The 22,754-nt window shown below is 40.8% G+C and overlaps 1 protein-coding gene across 5 annotated transcripts in view; it reads left to right on the top strand.

The window, feature by feature from the left end:
* Window positions 1-22,754, top strand: part of HHAT (hedgehog acyltransferase) — a 368,911-nt gene that overhangs the window by 42,303 nt on the left and 303,854 nt on the right. For all 5 annotated transcript variants that reach the window (XM_045008651.1, XM_045008652.1, XM_045008655.1 and 2 more), the window contains 3 exons: window positions 1,464-1,658; window positions 6,910-7,122; window positions 16,339-16,510. In XM_045008651.1, coding sequence (XP_044864586.1) covers window positions 1,464-1,658; window positions 6,910-7,122; window positions 16,339-16,510 — 580 coding nt within the window. The remainder of the gene's footprint in view (window positions 1-1,463; window positions 1,659-6,909; window positions 7,123-16,338; window positions 16,511-22,754) is intronic.

Genomic DNA, 22,754 nt, shown 5'->3' with positions numbered 1-22,754 from the left:
GGGGAGAGTAGTCTGAATGTAATTAAAAATTAACACTGCTTTTCAGAGAGATTTAGAGTTTTAAAGCCGTGAGAACAGGGCTGAGGTAGAAATCCAAGGGGAGCAAATTCCACAATCTAGGTACTGCTGTTTCAAAAATTTGATCACCTGCCGACCTTGTGTTCTGTGTGGGAACCTTGCAAGGTGGGTGATGTCACTGTGCCGTTCCAGCCAGGATCAGGCTTATGAAGAAGGTCTTGAATATGGTCAGATTGCTCTTCATTTAGCCGTGAGGCTTAGCAGGGATCTGTGAGGCTTGCTAGTCGTGTGCCTTCCCCATTCCATATGGACACACATCCCTCCTGTTAAAGGGGAGGATAAGGGGCAAAACTGTGAGAACATGCAGAGCTTCAAGAAAAGCCTGCTCCTTCCATTGGATTTTCTCCGGGAGGAAAGCGCTGGGCCTAGTGGTCTGTGTTTGGACAGATCCAAGTTTGGTTCCCTAGATTCCTAGGCTGGCAGGCCTCATAGTGGTATTGGAACAGTTTTTATAGTGGGGGTGGTAAGAGCCATTGAAAAAAACCTCAAGTATCAGAGGGGTAGCCGTGTTAGTCTGGTTCTGTAGAAGCAGCAAAGAATCCTGTGGCACCTTATAGACTAACAGACGTTTTGCAGCATGAGCTTTCGTGGGTGAATACCCACTTCTTCGGATGAAAAAAACCTGTAAACTCTGTATATTATGGAAACCACTTCAAGACCGGGGGTGCTGCTGCACCCCTAGTTCCAGCACTCCTGCCTTAGGCCTTGGTGGAGGAGAAAGCAACTCTTACTTTTCTCTAGCTGTCCCATGGCTGATACACAGAGCAACACTGATTGGCTCCTGAAGGAGCTGTTTCCAAATCTCTTCTCTGAGTATTTTTGATAGTAGCAAATGGTGGCGGCAAAGAGTTATATACAAGAATCAACCTGCAGGGTGGGACGTGGCAGTGGCACCGCTCATCTGCATGCAGCACACTATAAAACAATGAGGGGAAAGAAATGTGGGCAGGGACACTGGGGCAATTCCTCTAAGCATATGAATAGTGCCCAATGATCTTTAATGTCCATGCAGAGCAGAGAATGCTTCAATGTTAACTTCTCATCTGAAGGGCCCTCACAGAAAAAAACTGCCGGGAGCTCAAATTCTCTTAACTTGAAGAAAGAAGCGATTAATTGATTCTATCAGAATTTAAATCTCTGGTTCCAGGGAGTCCTTGTATTTCACACCTGATATTTAGATCATTAGGTATCTTTTAAACTAAAGTTATATTAATTTTTGTAATATCTGTACTGTTCTCAGGTTGGTATTTTGTGTCTGTTTATTTTTGCCATTTATTAAAAACATACGGGTTTGTTAAGGTAAATGTCATTTTTGGGGGGGATGATTAATACTTCTTTCTTCAATTATTTTAAATTGAAAGTCCCCTTCTCTCCTTTTCTTTCAGTACAAACCCTGGTGTCTAATGGCATATGGGATGGTGGCCTGCTGGTTTCTATTAGGAATCAATGGCTTGGCAGTGATTTTGCTACATATAGCCATTTCATTTTCTGTGGCTCGGTTTCAGACAGCAGTCCTGACATGGCTGTGCTCGCTACTTTTGTTATCAACTTTGCGCATACCAGCTGTGGAAGAAGTAAAGGTAATTGTTTTAGTGTGATCAAAGTATGGTATTTATTTATCATGATTGTGGACAGCATTTTATTGCAAAACCCTTATCAGCAGAATCACTTTTAGTTTTGCCTAGGCAGAGATGGGCTCAAAAGAACTTTCTAGGTGCTGAGGTGCAGTAGGTGTTGGTACAGCCTCATTTGGAAATGTTAATAACCTTGCTGAGAACTCCCTCTAGTGGGTTCTCTCTCATTTGTATTGTCATGGTGTGTTGTGGCCCTGAGTACTAAAAGATAACTAGATGCATAACAAGGTTGTTATTCTGTAGAGTAGCAGCCATGTTAGTCTGTATCCGCAAAAAAACCAGGAGTACTTGTGGCACCTTAAAGACTAACAAATTTATTTTAGCATGAGCTTTCGTGAGCTAAAGCTCACTTCTTCGGATGCATAGAATGGAACACACAGACAGGAGATATTTATACATACAGAGAACATGAAAAGGTGGAAGTATGCATACCAACAGGCAGAGTCTCATCAATTGAGATGAGCTATCGTTAGCAGGAGGAAAAAAAACTTTTTGAAGTGATAATTAAGATGGCCCATAGAAGGTGTGAGGAGAACTTAACATAGGGAAATAGATTCAATTACACCAATTGAATCTACCTTCTATGGGCCATCTTAATTATCACTTCAAAAAGTTTTTTTTCCTCCTGCTAACGATAGCTCATCTCAATTGATTAGACTCTGCCTGTTGGTATGCATACTTCCACCTCTTCATGTTCTCTGTATGTATAAATATCTCCTGTCTGTGTGTTCCATTCTATGCATCCGAAGAAGTGAGCTTTAGCTCACGAAAGCTCATGCTAAAATAAATTTGTTAGTCTTTAAGGTGCCACAAGTACTCTTGTTATTCTGTAGAGTTTCATGTTGGTGTAAACTGAGAGGAGAACTGTGAGGCAGATAGAAGAGTCTTGTTCTCCATTGCAGCTTACTTGTTCTATTTTAAACAATAGATGAAATCATTGAATGCAATAAACTGTACTGTAGGCTCAATCTAATCTGATTTACATACTTTCTTTAAGACCTGGCTATATTTTAATTAAAACTGCTGTCTGTGGATTTCCAAACCATTTATCTACAGCTCTGCTTGCTTTTATTATTGTCATCATTATCTTCAAATTACTTTTTTATAATGCCTTTCCTCCCAAAGGATTCTAAAGAGCAGCTGAATTGATGAATGAAATGAGTGGTCTTACATATGAGGAGCATCTGGATTATTTAGTCCTGAGAGAAGGTTAAAAGGCAGCATAAGTGAAGTACTTAAACCAGTCAAGGATTGTTATAAAATCAAGACTGAATAGCCTTTCTGAGGTTGATGAACAAGCCAGAACTAAAGGTCATACAATTAGGTGCAGGAGGGAACATATTAAAAAAGAATTGAGGACCTTTTGCAGAGAGAGTTATGAATAGGTGAAATGGGATTCTAGTTAAGATAGTAGACTCAAATAGTAAGAATTGAGGAAAAGTTGAATGACTGTATGGAATTTAATAAATTAAAGAGGCATTCATAGATTCATAGACTCTAGGACTGGAAGGGACCTTGAGAGGTCATTGAGTCCAGTCCCCTGCCCTCATGGCAGGACCAAGTATTGTCTAGACTATCCCTGATAGACATTTATCTAACCTACTCTTAAATATCTCCAGAGATGGAGATTCCACAACCTCCCTAGGCAATTTATTCCAGTGTTTAACCACTCTGACAGTTAGGAACTTTTTCCTAATGTCCAATCTAAACCTCCCTTGCTGCAGTTTAAGCCCATTGCTTCTTGTTCTATCCTTAGAGGCTAAGGTGAACAAGTTTTCTCCCTCCTCCTGATGACACCCTTTTAGATACCTGAAAACTGCTATCATGTCCCCTCTCAGTCTTCTCTTTTCCAAACTAAACGAACCCAATTATTTCAGCCTTCCTTCATAGGTCATGTTCTCAAGACCTTTAATCATGGTGTTTGGAAGGAGCCAGGTGTCTTTTCAGGGAGTCAAGAGGGAATTTTTTCTGATTATGCTTTCCCTTTCAGATGCCATCCCACACTTGAAAAGGGCCCAAGACCTGCTTCTATGCCTACGCTGCACCTGTGGTTGACATAAAAAGTTAACATTTATAGTAGAGTGATTGTTTATACGTATTCAACTCTTGATGTGCATTGCCCCATGTGCCAGAGATAGCAGTCTTTTGGGCAGCAGTGCCTGTTGACCAGTGACTGCATCCTTCTCCTGAGGGCATGAAATGACAGAGTAGGGCCAACTTCCTCTATTCCTTCTATCTGCCCTTGGCTGAGAGATGAAGGAATTGCCAGTGTCCTTATTCCACAGCCTAGTTAACTAGTTTTTCTTTTAATTCCTGGATATGGTTAAAAGCAGCAAAGAATCCTGTGGCACCTTATAGACTAACAGACGTTTTGCAGCATGAGCTTTCGTGGGTGAATACCCACTTTGTCGGATGCACGAAAGCTCATGCTGCAAAACATCTGTTAGTCTATAAGGTGCCACAGGATTCTTTGCTTTACAGATCCAGACTAACATGGCTACCCCTCTAATACTGGATATGGTTAGTTGACAGCAGTAGTACTAGGGTTAGCTTTTCATAGGTTTTAAGTATTGTTTACAGTTTTATGTTTCATCTGGGTAATTTTAAAAATAATTTTCTATCTCTGTGGCTGAACAGAAATCTCCTGGTTTCAAATATTGCCTTTCATGCGACATAGCCATTCTTCTTAATGATGGTCATTCTAAAAGTTTGTTGTTTAGGTGAGGGTCCAAATGCTCTATTTGTTTTTCAAATAAGAGAAAGAAGCTTGCTTGAATCTGTTCCCATTAGATAAATCTATGAGACTGGCCTCTGATTTGGGCATTCCCTCTGCCTTTGGAGCTATCGTCTTCAAAAAATGCACTGGCACCTACAACCGCTTGGGTTTGTGCCTCTTCCACTTCTTCCACAGAGGCTCCTTCTCTGAAATCTTATCTGACAGGAGTAGCACACACCATCATTCCTCTGGGGAACATAAAAAGTGGCCACCTTCTCAGGCACCCTCTAAGAAAAGGAGACAGAAATCTTCTCATCAGGTCTCTGCTAATGGTAGTTCAAGGCATCAACTTGGTCTTTTTTGACATCCTAAAGCACACTAGTACACATCCTTTGGTACTGTTGAAGGAATAGTCCCTTGTAGTTACCCACACTGATACTGCAGTACCCTATAGCACACCTCAAGATATGGATTTTTCTGTCACTCCCTCTTCCACAGTCTAATGGCTGTAACTGAAATTCTTCCAGATATTTAGACTTCCTTTTAATCTGTTGCTCCTAGTTAGATCCCTTGCACAAAGCCTAGACATTCCACTCTCTCTGGTGTTTACACCCTTTTAATACTTTAATTGGTTTTGCCTGTATTCAGTTTTTATTCATGAGCTAGTTCCTCTAGACCTGTGGTTCTTAGCCTGGGGTGCGAGATGCCCTTTCTGGGGGTGCGAGACATGCCAGATTTTTTTCGAAGGTAAATCATCAAAAACATAAATTAAGCACAGGCACATAAGTACAACTACTTTGTTTCATCAAACTTACGTATTTATTAATATTACACATTTTTAAATTATTACTGTAATATACAAACAAAAATATATCTAGGTTTAAGGAGTGCGAGAGCATATTTTTTAGGTTTAAGGGGTGCAAGAACATATTTTTATTTTTGATAAGGTATGCGAGAACCAAAGGGGTGCAGGCTGCAGTAAAGGTTAAGAACCACTGCTCTAGACTTTTCATTTCTGTTGCTCTTTTCTGAATTTCCTCAAATTTGTTAACATCTTTCTGATACTGAGGCACTCAGATCCTAATATGTTTGCATCACATCCATCAAGAGGATGATTACGTATATTACCTACCTAACCCTTTGTGTAAGAAGCCTACAGATTTTTTTTTTGCCATGTGTAAAAATAAATAAGTATTTGAATGTGACCCCTCGCCTTCCACACCTTCAGTTGTTGGAGTTTTTGGATTTGAGGTCTAGCTCAAAATCAGATTCAGCATGTCTGCTGCCTCTTGAAACATGGCATTATTCATGGCAAATAATGGGGGTTATCCCTCATCATGGTGATTGGTGTTATGTGAATAAAGCCCTGTGCATCAAAGATGAAATTATATGCCTTAACGTATAAAGGTTATTTTGATGGAGCATAATATATGATAAACAAGTGCTCCACTAATGCGCCAGTAAACACATCTCTAATTCAAGAGAGATGTAATCGCTCTAATTCAAAATGCTGATTTTTTTCATATCCCAGAGTTGCTTAGTCAAGCTTGGCAGTTTCTCTTTCATGACTGTAGGTTTCTGAATTGGAAAATGAAACCTATTGCTCTAACCGTTGGATTTATGCCAAAACAAGGGTCGCTAACCATCCTTTAACTGACTGGCATAGACTCAGTTTTGCTATCTTCATCCTTTGCTTCCTTTCACTGGCTATATGGATTTTAAAGAAACTATTCTTCACTTGTGAACAGATTTATTTGTTCCATTAACCTTTCATAATAAAAGACACTTTTATTATTACTGACAAACTCATTTCTCTTTGGTTCCAATGCATGGTGCAGCAGGACCAGATCTCATCAAATGGGGGGCGGGGGAAGGGGAAGGTGGAGGGCTATCAAATCCACTACAGTATAGATGTTACCATCCAAACACAGTTCACTGACATGTGGGCATTCACCAAGTCTGTTAATTACATTGAGAATTTCCTGCCCTTCATCTCCATACATAACTCACCTTTGTGTCTCCCCTTCCCCAGTGCGGGAGAATGAAAGGAGCAGGCAGCTGTTGCCACTGAGCCACCTTCCCGCTGCTCCACTGGCCCATGTGGGCTACAGCATTCCTGCTCTGCACAGGCAGGGAGCAGCCTCTGTCTGCAGGGACCAGCAAGCCCTGCAGCTGCCTCAGTTGGGGCAGCCGGAACTGCAGGCTTGTCATAACAGCTGAGGTTACCCACAGTGTCATCTAGCAGCTCCAGCCTCAACTTTCCCTCAGCCTGAAACCCTGATATGCCAAGGAATTAAATGTAAATAGTGCCTCCCCACTATGTGCTGGTGCCTCCCCAGGGAGGCGCATGAAATAGTTTGAGTCTATATTAACTGCCCTTTATTATTGATGACCTAAGGACTAGTAAAGTGCCAGGAAGAATGTTGATTGTTTGATATCAAATCCCATCATGTTATAAACATTCTCTGTTTTGTTTTGCAGAGAGGGTGGTATGACACTGAAAATGAGTACTACTTGCTGCTCTTCACCCTGACTGTTCGCTGCCTCTACTACACTAGTTTCAGCCTTGAATACTGCTGGCATGGGTCTACCCAGAAGAGGTACCACTCATTTTTTTGGATGCTGGCCTACATGTTCTACTATCCTGTGTTCCACAATGGACCCATTATGACCTTCGATGAATTTACTAAGCAGGTAACAGCACTTTCAAGATGATACAGCTCTTGGTTTTTAATACATCTGATGTGGACTGAGGGCTAAATCCTCTGAGGTGCTGTGCACTTCCTGCAAGGTTCCCAGCACCTTCACACATTACCTTTAATGTGGAGGTTGACAGCTCTGGGCACTTTGATAAATTGGCCAGAATGGGCCCTGAAAGAAGGAAGATGACAGCCTGAAAATTAGTTGGGGGTCCTGAGCTAAAACTACATATTATTAAACACCCCCTGAACTTCAGAAGATTTTGGTTCTGGATCCAGACTTTGAAGCTCAGGTCTATATCTTGAAAATAATATCTGAAAAGCTGCTAAACAAATTGGTGACCTCTTTCCAGCTGCCAGATGTATGTATTAAAGCTGTATTAAATTAAAAGGGGAAAGAGATTGTGTGTGTGTGTGTGTGTGTGTGTGTGTGTGTGTGTGTGTAGGTGGGGGTAGGGCAGATACTTTCATCTTTTCAGAGGTGGTGTCGTTAATTAGATGAACATTTCGGATAGGTAGAGCCTAAAATTCCCTTTAATCCATTACTTCAGATGATTCGTCTGATAATGTATTTTAAAATGCACTTTGCAGACGAGTCTGAGTTAAGTTTCATTTACAGTTACCTACTTGAGAAAAAATTCTGATTGATGAGATTTTCAAACAGAAAACATTCTTAATGTTAGTGTATCTTCATCTTCCCCTTTTTTGTATGGCTTGAAGTAGATTGCATGCAGGAAAGAGGGGAGCACTGAGAACACAAGCTTAGGTATTACCTGTTTACACATCAGCCATAGAATAATACTGAATTCACAAAAAACTAATCGTTAAAAACTGAGTATCTATTTCATTGATTGAGTGACAGATTGAAGGAGAATGTCCAAATGGGTCTAAAAATCTAGTGATTGGGGTAAAGAGGGGCTGATTTAAACTCAGAGCCTTCATTTTCCACATATATTTTTTATCTTCTTCATGAGACTGTGAAGGCTTGGAGGTATGAAATAGATACATATTTTTTTCAATCAACTAGATACCATAAAAAACCCACAATGGAAACGTAGTAGTTTTCATTCATGCATTTGGTGATTTTAGTGCCCAGTGTCCATAACTGAGTCTAATATAAAATTTTCTCCTTCCTGGCTGTTGTAAGGGACTTCTATTTCCATGTGGTCTTTAGAAAAACAAAGTAATTTAGTTGCTTTAAACAATATATCTGGCCCTGAATTTGACAACATCAAGGTATACAACAATGCCATAGAGACAGGTCTGTTTTGAGCATGTCAATGAGGGAACTTTTGACAACAGTTCATAAATATCTTTTCATTGTGGGTATCACAGGCCATACACCTTATTCAAATGAAAAATTACCAGAAAATGAATAAATTGCTCTTTATCATTTTCAGCTTTTCTTGCATGACAACAGCTCCATCCATCCCCATTGTGTTTCTAACGTGTCCATCATCATAGTATCTAAGTGCTGAACAAAAATACAGCCCTACTGTCTTCCATACAAAGATGGGAATTCCAACATGCCAATATTTTTATTTTTCTGAACAGCAGATAAAAGTGTAAGAGATATTTTGATGCTTGGACTCAGTTCAAGCTTATACACTGAACAAAGCCAAGTTGAAAGTCGGCTAGAAAATTATACATAAATAAGAATGAAAGAATTTTCAGTATTAGTCCCCAGAAAATTTGTGATTCTTATCCTTATCCTGGACCAGATGTTTAAGTTTTGTAAAGCAAAAATTACAAGAAAGTCTTGGAGGTGCCAGATTTGGGGGTCTTAAGATAGAGAACATTCTTAATGTAGTCATGTTTTCTGGGCATTCTACCATATGTAGCATATGAAAAATGATAAGAAAAGGTAAACCCTGCCCACCATCCCACACAGGTGCAGTGGAAACCGAAATTATAGGGTCATCATGTATATATGAGTGATAAAATATTCCTTCCGCTGTTTGCAAATCCTTCATTTTTTTACATTGAATGTGTCATAGCTGGCTGTTGATGAGTATTCATTGGACCACATTTTCCCCTGAAGCTGATTTGAAAACCACTGATAAATAGTTTGAACAACTAGTTCCAAACTTTTGAAAGCTGAGACCCCCTTTTAAAAAAAAATGAAACCAATCATGTGCCTGAAACATTGCCATGTGTTGTTAAAGGTCATTTCATCTTAATTTATACATCTCCTACATCTCCTTGGCTAGTCTTTTATGCCCTCCTCTCCCAGGGGACTCTGCTGTAATTCTTCATGATATGATTCTTTCTCTCCCTTCTTCTGCTTTGATGAGCAGTGAAATAACGAACAATGTTGACATGTAAATGATCATCACTGGGATATGAGTTACTGTCCATTCAAATAAATGGCACAGTTTAAACCTCAGAGCTGCTGTTTCAGGGGCTCTACAAATTCATGCAGATGTCTCTGCATTGATTACACTTGTTTCACAGTTTGAAGCTTTTCTTTGAAACCATAAGAGGTAAAGGCTAGTGTTTAATTCAAATGAAAGCTGAGACTCTGGAGAACAATTGAGCATCCAGTTTGGCTAATCACTCACACCTATCTCTCACTTTGGGAAATGCAGGGCATTGCTACCTGGACTTGAATAGTAACAGGACAGAGACTTTCACCTCTAGGCAACCACTTCAGATAAAAGCCTAGATTGGTAGTAAGCAAAAGTCACTAGTTGGCTCAGTGGTGTCCTTTGACTCTCTGGTAGCTTACATTAAATGAGTGGATGACCTCAGTGCAGTTCTCTGAATGGCTAGGAGCCCACACAACAGAAATCTTCACCACTGTTGGCACCAATTGGCATCCTAGTTAAGTCTCAGTAGAAATGGCATGAAGGCAGTAGTACTCTCACAGCCTGGCAGTATCAAGCCACATTGGTGATATGGCCTGGGTGAGCTTACAATTTTGCTGTGCGTGTGCATGCTGTGTCTGATCTCCTGATAGGCATAGACTTCAGTTTTCAGTGCTATCAATCAGCCACCTTTTAATAAACACTATATTCGTTGAAAACATTGCAAATAAACATTTCTACCTGAGGCACTTGGTGTGTAGGTGTACTGTGAGGGACTGATAATGTCAAGGTACAAGGCATGTGCAATAGTAGCACAGACATATCAGCTGGTCACTAAATACAGCAATGAGATATGCTTTGCGGTTAAAATTTTATAAAAGTCAAGATAGTTACAGTGTATGGGTATTGCATCAATGAAAAGCCCACTTGTGACACACCAGGATACTGAACAGAGGTAAGAACATGGTCTAGCATAGATATAGTTCTGAATATGTAGTTGCTGTGCAGCTCAAAGGAAGACAAGATAATAAAATAGCCTCCACCACCAATAGAGCAGATGGAACCTCAAAGCAGCATGTACTCTCAGAAAACTAATCTAGATCCTGTGTGGAATGTTTAATGCTTGCTCTGAAAGAAAATACTAGGGATTGCCTCTGTGTTCTTGTAACTCCATAACTGTAAGCAATATGCATGGATCTGTCCAAGTGAGTGCCATTGTAACCAGCTAGACATTAGTCCCACGCTTTACTTAGGGATGTGGTTAACTTTTGGTGACTGGCTTGTACTTCTGATAGTCTCTCTCTGTCTCCGTCCTCCACCCCCCCACACCTGTCTAAAATGAATTTTATCATGTTGGTGAGAACATGGGCAGGCTCAGTGACAGGAAGAGATATGCTTATCACCTGATGCAGTGGAGAAAAAGATTCCCTTACTAAAGAGATACATGATGAAAATACAGTCAACAAAAGTAAAATACGCTACACTTTTAAGAATTAGTAGAAGTGAACTAAATTTGTCTGTAGCAAAATCTGTACACGGGCTAGCCAGCATGAGCTAGCTTGAATCCAGCTAGTGCAGGTAATGATAGCAGTGAAGACAGTGCTGCACAATCTTCAGAGCAGACTAGTGAGAAAAGAATGTACCAAGGGTCCATGCCAGCCTTGTACTACCCACACCGAAGCCCGCACTGTGGTGTCTTCGCGGCTATTGTTATTTGCACTAGTTGGGTTCAAGCTAGCAGGGGTAGGCTAGCCTGTGCACAGCTTTGTTTTCTTTTCTGTGGGTATGTCCGACATTTGGACACTCATTTTCCATTAGAATGAATAGGAATCCGGTGTCCAGTTCCCCTTTGTGGCTTTGAATAGAAAAATGAACACACACACTGATACTGCATTGAACTGTGACTGACAGAAGTGCCAGAGGAATTAAAGAGGCCGAGTCAAGTGATTTTTCAGTACTTTGAAGAAACTTCTCTTCAAAGTACTCACTGCCAGTGAGATGTCATTAAGGGAGATGAGTCAGAAGAGCAATATCATCTGCAAAGCTCATTGAAAGATTTAACAAGTTATCAGGTAATTTTCTAGACTTCACTAAGAACAAGCCAATCAATTGTGCCTCTATAAAGCCCTTTTCAGGAGAACAACAAAACTGGTGGGGAGAAAATTCAAATGAATACAGTATTTACCTTTTAACGTTAGCTTAGATGAAGACTGAGGAAATATTTCCTTATTATATATAATTTTATAGCTCCAAAAGTATGCTAATCGCTTCAAAGAAAACATAGCAGACACTGTCCCTGCCACAAACAAACCTAAATTTTAGGCATAGACAATGAGTCGGGGAGAGACAAACAGTAGAGCAGGATGCTGGTTACTGTAATATGATCGCATTTGAAGTATGCATATGCATATCTTGGTGGTTCTGCAAGATTTGACTTTTAAACAAAATTTAAAAAGGAAGATAAGCTTATTAAATAATCCATATTATTGACTCCCGTGAAGGTGTTGCAGAAGAAGTGATTTGTTGGAGTGACTTAAATGAGGATAGGGTAGTGACTTGGCAGAATATAGAGGGGCGTCTGAATGATAATTAATTAGCAATTTTCAATAGCTCTATCTGGGTGCATGAGGTATGAAGTATGTTTATTGCTTTTATCATAAAAAAGAAGAATTGCGAAACTCTTTATTAATCTTGGGAGTGAGAAGAATGTTGCTGTTTAACATGCTGGAAAATGGAGTTGCAGAAAATGAAAAATAGCAAAACTATTCTGTGGCAAAGAGCTTTCAGTAATAATGCTTTTACTTTGTTATAATTGCTTTGCAAAAATGGGATGGTTTGACCTTTTATTAATAGTAGCCTGCGTCTGGCAGCTGTGCCACAGCACCATCCAAGATCGCTTAATCAAGGCCATCCCTTTACTTGTGGGGAAGGTTGACGTGAACTCCACTATCCCTGGAATGGACAGTCAACTGTGACCACACATTGTCATTAATAATGAGGTACAGAAGAGGATCCTCATGGTGGATGTCACAGTTCCTTTTGAGAACAGGACCATGGCCTTCTTTGATGCCCAAGCTCAAAAAAAGAAAAGAAAAAAAGAAATATACTAACCCCTCCTGGCTGATGCCCTGGGAGCTGGGGGTTACAAGGTTCAGATATACGCACTGATTGTTGGAGCCGTGGGCACATAGGATCCCAGTAAAGAGTGAGCATTATGAGAATGTGGAATCAGTCAGTGCTATGCCCTGCTGATGCAGCAACTCATGGTGTCGGACCATCAAGTGGTCAAGGGACATTTATTTAGAATATATTACCAGACAATGGCAATGTCAGGAGAAATGAGCTAGAGTAGCAATGAGAAGCAAAAACAGGAAAGTAGCTGAAATATTTTTTTAATAGATCGTATTTATTTAGGGATAACTTACCCTAAATTCTCAATTACTGAGGGGCAATTTAAGTTTATTGTTACATTATTTATTTTTCACAAGTTATTGCTAGTATAACTTTCCATGGATACTGATATTTAAACTGTACTGTTAAATTTATAACCCTAATTTGGGATATTGCAGATTATGTATTATGTGCATTTTATGACTTTTTATACCAAACTTGCTATCTTTAGATAACTTAAGCATTCCACACGGGTAAATAGAAACTTTTTTTATTAATCTGTGCTGTAGATAACTTTAACATAATTTTTGTATTACAGTAGTGCCCAGAGGCCCCAACCAATAATTATAGGCCCTATTATACCAGGTACTGTACAAACATGTGCAAAGACATGACAGTTTCAGTAGGTCAAAAATGTCAACCAGCCCCTACAAATTTACCTGCAGAATTTGTGGGTATTATGTACGTAAATACATGCAGCCCATATTAAACCTAACTTCCCAATTTGTACATGTAAACACCCATACTTGCATACGTTTGTGGAGGCCAGTTGAAACCTTGATCCTTCCACCCAAAATTTCAGAGGGGTCTGTCTTTTGTACAGTATGCAAAATATTCATGTGCAAACCTGATTTAGATATGTAAATGTGGGTTGGCTTTTGTAAGTAGCATTCTGCATGCACAAATAGATGCATGTGAAAATGTATCAGGTTCACAAAAGGGAGGCATTTGAAAATTAAAGTTCAACATCTGTAGTGTTCTTTGGTTTGCATGCTGTATTGTGTGTGACTCTGGAAGGCAATGCTGGTTTCCCACTAAACAGTAGATTACCGTATATTCTAGCCTACTTTAGGAAGAAGGTGGAATGAGACTTAGTATATGAATGCGTTTAATACAGTTAATGTCCTAGAATTTGGTGGGCATCCTGGGAAACATGCCAACTACAAAATTTAAATCTTCCCCTATATGACTTAAACTTGTGAGACCAGCGCTTGTTCAGCAGATCACCATAGCTCTTGCTGACTGTGGCAATGTTATAGGAGTAAAGCATTTAGTGTGACAAATTGTTTTTGAGCAAGAAATCCAGTGCATTAGATACAAACAGGAGAGTTTCAACATCTCACACAGTGTTACTTTTTCTCTTCCCCTTTCTTGTCTTCAACAAATATTTACCACTACCACAGCCACTATGTGGAAAATGTTGTAGTTCCCTTTGGCTGTTCCCAGCATCTAAGGATATTGATAAATACAGGGATGATTAGAATTTGTCTCTCACATCTGGACTCTCTTAAGGTTATAGTGCCTGGGAACAACTAATAGTTTTGTCTCTTTCTCCAATAGTTGCTTCTGCTAAGGCTGTAGCAGCCTCTGAGGCTCCTGCCTGCCTGCTTTGTGGACCCCTTGGTCAGTCTCAGCAGATAGCCTCATCCGCCCTTCTGCAGCAGAACCACACTTGTTCTCTTGGTTCGGGGCCCTTCAAGTTATTTGGAGTGTATGTGAATGTGTGTGTGCACGGATGCATGTGTACAGGGGGATCCACCAACAATCATAGCAGGCTTTGCAGTTGGAAGAAGTAGCATCAGCATCCAAGAGCAACATCTTGGGTAAACTATAGAGAGATGCAGATTACATTTAAATAATGCCTCCAGAACTTAAAATTTGTTCCGAACGTGGGGTGTGTGTGTGTCTGTGTGTAAGTATACATGTACATAACATATTAAATGAATTATACACACAATGTATATATAATATAAAATATATATGAATGCTTATATGAATCACTTGATGGTCTAAATGCAGCCACCCCTGGCATATTCCACGATTGTTCTTTGACAATGCCTGACCCTATTACACAGCATATTAAGGCATCTCTAAGAACAGTGTCAGGGCCCATAAAGTTTAGGTCTCTGAGCCTATTTCTAAAGCTCATTGAAGTCAATTGAGAGACTCTCATTACCTTTGGTGGGCTTTGGATCAGGCTTTCTATGGGAGATCACCTTGAATAAAAAACCTACATTTTTATTACTAGATGTCCTCAGGCATTGAAAAATCTACTTTAAGACCCCCGCCTAGTTTTCTTATTAAAATGTTTTTTCCTTAAAATAGGTGACCTGGTAGGTTATTTCTTCCTCTACAAAGGCTATTTAACTAAATGCTTCAAAAATACTTAATGCCTTTTTATGAGAACAACAAAATGTTGTACAGCTACTCGAAACCTACCCCTAAAAGTGAACCAAAAGAAACTAAAAAGAAAAGTAAATTTCCTGTCTCTTAATTTACTTTATTTTACTAGCTTTGCCTGTCAGAATTTTTAAATTCCAGGGTTTTTGTACGAGTCTGAAGGCAAAATGCTTTCTTTGGAAAAAATGAACCCAACAGATGTTAACGGGAAATAGACTGTTAACTGAAGATATTGTAGTTCTGTTTATCTCCCTGGAATGACTTCTGTTACCTTGTATCAGTGAGACGAAATTCTATAACACGGTTACACTTGTATGGTTAAAAATACATATTAGTGCTGTAGATTTGTTTTTAGACTGTTCTCCAGGTTCTTCTCCTTGCTGTGGGGTTCTTGCACATTACGCCCAAGCATATGATGCTGGCCGCTGTTAAAGACAGGATACTGAATTAGATGGACCTTGAGTCTGATCCAGTCTGCCAGTTCCTACATTCCTTGATCCCGTGTGCGAAGAGACACTAAAATGAGGGACGTTAGTGGTAGATACAAGCTGAGAGAAGCATAAAGTTTTCTTTTCATGTGCTCTTTGAGAAGCTTGTGTTTATTTCTTAGCAGATAATTTTTGCTGGATCAGGTACTTAGGGTATAATTCACAGAGCCAGATACAGGTTTTATTAAAATGACTTGTATTCCTCTGTGTGACATCTCTCTAGAAATTAGGGGATTATAATTAAATAAGGCTCTCTTTGAGCATCTTCAAATATGATGACATTCAACATATTTGGTGCCCCGAGGCTCAGAAATTGTCTGGCAGTGGGGTGACAGGGTATCTCAATTGATAATGTGGGGATGTAGGGTGATGCATCTGCTGCCCTCATTGGGTATACATAGATATCCCTGCAGGACTGAACCATTTGAAGCATCCATTAAAGCAAATAAAAAATGTGGACAGATGAAAACATGACACACCTGTTTAAGAGAGCTGCATTGTGAGATAGATACAACAATCCACAGGCCCTGTAGCACTGTCCAAGTGTGCTGGATCTGTCGTGGCAATGCACCATGCTCTTGAATCGTGATGGCTAATGTGGAAGCTCTGCACTATTGTGGCTTGCACCACTTCAGTCCTACTGATTGAAGTTGCAGAAGTACAAGTCTGTAGTGTAGACAGGATATAGAAGGGAAGTGTCTTTTTTCTCCATTTGAGAATAGTGCTCTTGATGGTGCAGATAAATAAAAAGAAATTAAATTTTAAAAGTTGGCATCAAAAAGTCTATTTGAATGAAATGTCTGGTCACTTGTACACAATATAACTTACTTTGACTTCTTTCTGTAGATGAAGAGACAAGAATCCTGCAGTTTGAAGATTAACCTTTGCATTTTACTGCTGGGCATAGTTCGCATTTTCTTTTGGTGGTGGTTGGCAGAGCTGATAATTCATCTCATGTATATCCATGCCATATACAGTAGTTCTTCACATCTGGAAGCAGTGTCCTACTGGACTTTAGGTCAGTGGAAATATTACTTACTTTGAATATACTTGTTAATTACCTATTTGTTACCTAATCAGTGCCCAAAAGATGCTTTATAGACACATAAGGCAAGAGTTTGCTTCCTCTCAAAAATTATAATTAAGACCATTTTAATATTTTCAAATTCAAAAGTTAAAACAAATTGAAAAAATGTAGCTGAAATTTCCACCTTGTTTTTATGCCAGCTGCAGAGCTGGTTGAAATTATTTGAAATTTTGAGGAGAAAAACAAAAAACATTGAGAAATTTTTCACAATTCTTCCTTCCCACCCTGGTATTTTTTCCTCCAAACTGTTCTACTGATATAAAAAGACAAAATAGATCAAAAGGATAGAGCAAGGGATTCCAGAAGAAAACAAGGTGGTAGGAAGGCAATGAGCTGTGTATATACTGTTTAGTTCATGATGTTTACCATCATTGTGTATGTACGTGTGTGAGAGAGAGAGAGATGTTTAGTATTTTAAAGTAACTTTTCTCCTAGCTTTTTTTTTTTTTTTTTCAGTTTCTTGTTCTTTTTGGTGGCTGTATGATCATTTGATTATAGATGCTTAAATATTATAATGAGTGCAGTATAAAAATGTTGATAGTAGTCACTGTAGTCACATTCAAGCTGTAGTCACTTACATTCACAGATGCTATGATCTTCTACTGCTCTGTGATGTTTACCCATTGGGGAACTTTCCGCTCACCAAACTCTTAAACTTTGGCTCAGTAAAGCCAGACTTGTTGCTCACCGAAGCAAAGGAGATGCCTCGCACTACCTCAGCTAGTTAGGTGAACCTATTGCAAGTACATAAGGGAAGATCTAGTTCTGTCCAGCAGAGGACAGTGGTACACAAGACTATTAATTATGTACCGTCCTATAGCTTATTTTTGATCATCAGTGATCTGTGCTATAAAGGAGGTCAGACTAGATCAGTGGTCTCCAACCTTTTTACGCCCAAGATCACTTTTTGAATCTAAGGGCAACCCAGGATCTACCCCGCCCCTTCCCCAAGGCCCTGCCCCTTCCATCCCCTTTACCCCACCCTCACTCACTTTTACTGGGCTGGGACAGGGGGTTTGGGGTTTGGGAGGGGGTGTGGGCTCTGGGCTGGGGCCGAGGGGTTCGCAGTGTGGGAGGGGGGATCTGGGCTAAGCTGGGGTAGGGGATTGGGGTGCGGGGGGTGAGAGGTGCAAGCTGTAGGAGGGGGCTCTGGGCTTGGGCAGATTGTTGGGGTGCAGGAGGGGGTACAGGGTGCTGCCGGTAGGTGGTGCAGTGAGGCTAAGGCAGGCTCCCTGCCTACCCTGGCCCCACACCACTCCCGGAAGGGGCCAACACGCCCCTGGGGAGCAGCCAGGGGGCATATGGCTCCACGCGCTGCCCCTCTCTACTAGCAGCACCCTCGCAGCTCTTCTGGCCAATGGGAGCTGCGGGGGCAGTGCTAGCAGGCAGGAGGAGCACGTGGAGGGAGACCCCTGCCACCACCCACTTCCTACTGCAGGGCTGCGCTGGCTGCTTCCGGGAGCGGCGTGGGGCTTGGGTAGGCAAGGAGTCTGCCTTATCAGCAGCCTCACTACACCACTGGAGATCGCGATCGACTGGGAGATCCTCTAGGATTGACCAGTCGATTGCGATCGACCCGTTGGTGACCACTGGACTAGATGATCACAATGGTCCCTTCTTGCCTTGGAATCTATGAACCTATGAACAGAAATTCAGCCCAGGAGTTGATGCCAGTCTTTAACAGTCATATGCCAATAGATGGCACCTGTATTCACAGGGAGAAAGTTGTGTTCCCTCCAGTGGAGGGCAGTGGTACATGTCCTCTCAAAGCTAGTTTGGTGTACGAGACAGAAAGATAAGAGGTTTTCCTCCAAGCTTTTTTCCCCTCCCTTAAGTCTATCAGCATTTGTAAAGGAAATTCTGAATTAGCATTTCCTGTTCCAAACAAGAGTTCTTTAGTCAATTAAATCCAGTAGCTGCTGATGTCTTCTATATTCAGAGGGTAAAAGCTTTGCAGTAGTAAGTGATGGAACATGTTAAATCAAATGCTGACTAGTTAATAGATGCAACACCCCATGATTAAGGGACAGCTATTCAAGATTGGTGTGTGTGTGTGTGTGTGTGTGTGTAAATTATCAACAGTATTAAAACAGTAAATAAAAAATTACTATTTGAGAAGCAGCTCAGGTTTCTGATATATTCATTTGATGCAATCAGTATCACATTCCAATAACTAAAACTTATTTAGAGCTGGTGATTAGAAAATGCTTAAAATGTAAGTTCAGGTGATGCAAGTCTATTTCAAAGCAAGTCTGTACTGTAAAACTTCCTTAGTCTGATTAAAATATGATCATCTGAACTTAAATAATTGCCCTTAGGAGAGCCTGCTTTTAGAAGAAGTGTGACTAATGGGGAATGGTACACTCTCACAGAGGGATTACATGTGCCAGTGTAGTTAATGATGATAGGTAGTTAAACAGTAGGGTTCGGTTAAGTTTTCAAGGCTATGAATGTACCAGTAAAAATGTCACATTTTTTCAAGTGCTTTCATTCTGTCCAGTTCTGACAATCTGAGGCTATTTGTTTATCACAATAATTGTGCTTCATCTCTCATTAAAGTCAAGTCACATTAACAGATTTAAGACACATGAAATTTTAGGCTTAAATTCTATGACTGTGTGTCCTCTTAAATAGTATTTAGTAGATCTATTTTCCTCTGATCCTTTCTTAGTTATATAGAGCTTTACATACCATTTTACTATTCCTTGTACAGATCCAAATGTTACCTTTATCTGAGATTCCATATTATTGAAACTGCATACATCAAAGAGGGACTGAGGAAATAGACTGTCAATCTTAAAATAGTGGTTTTCAACCTTTTTTCATTTGTGGACCCCTAAAAATTTTCAAATGGAAATGTGGACCCCTTTGGGTTGAAAACCACTGTACTGAAGGTTTAATCACATGGTATATTAAGGTTCCTGTGCCACTGTTTTCTTTTGTTTCCCATTTTTGATTAATATCCATTTAGCTCTTGGCAGATTGAAAACTGTGTGTATCATGTTATGTATATCAGGTGTTGCATCACTGCCCCCAGTAACTTGTAAACTTAATAGTGAAGTGTGAGGTAGTATTGCAATAACCCGTAATTAGGTCATGTAATGGAAATATGTATAACTTGTGGATGTTACAATTGCCCTTCCAGTTTTTCTTGAATATTTTGGAGTGATGTACAATGAAACCTGTCAATGTGGATGAAAGCAGCAGAGCTTAAAACTTGAGCAAAGGGTAACTCAGTAAATCTTGGGGACACTTTGCCATGGTCAAAAGTATGCCTTAGAGGAGCACAGTGCAGAATTGCTTTTTGGACTGTGACAGGGTCAGGCCAGATGGCTACAGAAGAGTGTTTGAAGGCAGATATATTAGTCCCAGATTAAGTAGATTCCTTTTCCCTGGGCAAGGTAACAGGGGCAGTTCCAGAACAAGCAGAAACTTGCTGGAACCAATTAAGACAGGCAGGCTAATTAGGACACCTGGAGCCAATTAAGAAGAAAGTGATAGAATCAATTAGGACAGGCTGGCTAATCAGGGCACCTGAGTTAAAAAGGACCTCACTTCAGTTTGTAGCGTTCATGTGAGGAGCTGGGAGCAAGAGGTACTAGGAGCTGAGAGTGAGAAGGCATATTGCTGGAGGATTGAGGAGTATTAGTATCAGACACCAGGAGAAAGCTACTGTGGTTAGGATAAAGAAAGTGTTGGGAGGAGGCCGTGGGGAGTTGTAGCCATTGTGCAGCTGTACCAGGAGGCACTCTAGACAGCTGAAGTCCACAGGGCCTTGGGCTGGATCCCGGAGTAGAGGGTGGGCCTGGGTTCCCTCCAAACCTCTCAACTCCTGGGCAGACACAGGAGGAATTGACCTGGACTGTGGCTTCTACCAGAGGGGAAGGTCTCTGGGCTGTTTCCCGACCCACAAGGTGAATCTGTGAGGCGAGCAAATCTGCCAATAAGCATAGGACCCACCAAGGTAAAGGAGGAACTTTGTCACAGGACATACAAAGATTCAGTATAATGTCCCTGCAAAGTACAGCTATAAGGATATAAAATGTTTATATAGTAACAGTGTTCATTTAAAAATGTCAAAGCATTTAAAAATATGAACAATTTTCTACTGTATCACAGATGTTCTGTAAATGATACACAGTAGTTTGTTTTTTTAAAAATAAAAGCTAACAAAAGAGTAGCACCGAAATGTTAATATTACCTAGAGTACATTGTCCATTATTCATTGTTTCTTCCTCCCTTACACATACATAGAACTAAGAAATAAAATAGCACCTGGGGCAAGCGGTTATCCATCATCAAGATAAATATTGTCTCCTTTGTAGCAGGAAACTAGGCAAGTGAGTTTCTCTAAGTAATGCAGAGAAAGGTATGTGAATATTCTATATACTTACACAGAAGGTATGTTATGAAGCCCAAAGCTAAAGGTTCAAGTACCATCCAACTCTCATGAAGTGTTTTCACGTTAGTGTTTAATGAATTTATTGAATTGTGCTATTGCTTTTAAAATCTGCTGATTTGTTGGCTGAGTACTTGTATGACTCAAACAGGTATCTGCTTAGGTGGAAACTTTAGCAGATCTGATTCCTCCTCTCTCACTGCTCTTGGTTGCAAATCAGTGTCAACCCTGGCTGTATTACTGTAACATTACATCTTCCTGGAATTAAGCCACCTCATTCCTTCTTGATTCACTTGCAACTCCACAGCCTTATCCATTTCTCTCCTCTCTCGTACCTGTCTTCATGAAAGCCAACACTGACCTCATCTCCTCATAAGCTAAGCTAACCTAATCTGTCTATATGGGTATGTCTACATTGCAAAAAATAGAGCTACATCAGCAAGTCTCAGAGCCTGGGTCAGCTGACTCTGGCTTGCTGGGCTCATATTACAGGGGTTAAAAAATACCAGTGTAGACGTTTGGACTCAGGCTGGAGCCAAGACTCTGAAACCTGGTGAGTAGAGCCCTGTGCAGATACAGAATTTATATCTGCGGCTACAAAGTGGATATCCATGGAGCTGCAAGGCTCTGCCAGAAACTGCAGCTGTGAAAGCAGCAGCATGTCGGGCTGCTGGTCACAGGAGCCAGTTCCCCGCACAGGCAGCTCCTCTGGCATGGCCATATCGCCCCCAGCTCTGCCCATTGGGGTGTGCACCAGGCTGACCGACAGCTGTGTCCGGTCACACTAGCATGTGCAAGCAGCTCACATGCTCTCGGATAGGATACTCAGACCGCTGCGTGGGAGGGACTCCTGTCTGGGAATATGTGAGCCGCTTGCACACACTAGTGCGACCAGGGACAGCTGTCTGTGCTGTCCACCCCAGTGGGTGGGGCTGGCGGTGATACAGCCACGTTGGAGGAGCTGCCCCTGCAGGGTGTTGGCTCCTGTGAGTGTTGGCCGGACATGCTGCTGGTTTTGCTGCTGCCGTTCCTGGGAGAGCCCTGTGGATAGCTGCATCCATGGATATAAATTTTGTATCCATGCAGGGCTCTACCAGTGAGGGGGGTGGGTCTCAGAGCCCAGATTCCAGCCCAAGCCCAAAGGTAATTGCTACTATTTTTAGCCCCATTGCACGAGCTCCATGAGCCTGTCTGTTGATCCAGGGTCTGAGAAGCACTGCTGCGAGTCTTTTATTGTATTGTATTGTATTTTTGGCAGTGTAGACACACCCTCTATGGGACTTCTAGAATATTAATCATTAGAAAATCTAAGGGTTTCAAATTGTGTTGTAGCCTTGCTTGAGCTTTCACTTGCTAGATATCTTCCAGTTTCCAGCCTCTCTTTCCTCAGCAAGGTACCGGACAAAATAGTCTTTTCTTATGTCTCTGACCCATTTCTTCCAACTCATTCTCCCTAAAATGTGAGCATAGCCAATAGAAAGGAGCATAAACTACAGCAGTCAATATGTAAGAAGGGAATTAGCAGGGCTGTGATGGAATTTGAAGGGGATTAAGCCAAGTAACAATAAATACTTGAAGTATATCAGAAACAGGAAGCTGGCAAGAGAGTCTACAAGAGGATATAGCAAAAATAGTGGACAGGTCAGAAATGGGTGACAAGAATGTTTACAGGGATGGAAGAAAATCCCTATGCAGATAAAGAGAGTGAAAATATTGGAAGAGATTACTTTAGAGAGGAGATGACTAAGAAGAGACATGATAAAGTTATACAAAAAT

The sequence above is a fragment of the Mauremys mutica genome, chromosome 3 (assembly GCF_020497125.1).
Source record: "Mauremys mutica isolate MM-2020 ecotype Southern chromosome 3, ASM2049712v1, whole genome shotgun sequence".
Taxonomy (NCBI): Eukaryota; Metazoa; Chordata; order Testudines; family Geoemydidae; genus Mauremys; species Mauremys mutica.
The sequence above is the reverse complement of the archived record's forward strand: the minus strand, read 5'-3'. Positions and strand labels throughout refer to the sequence as shown.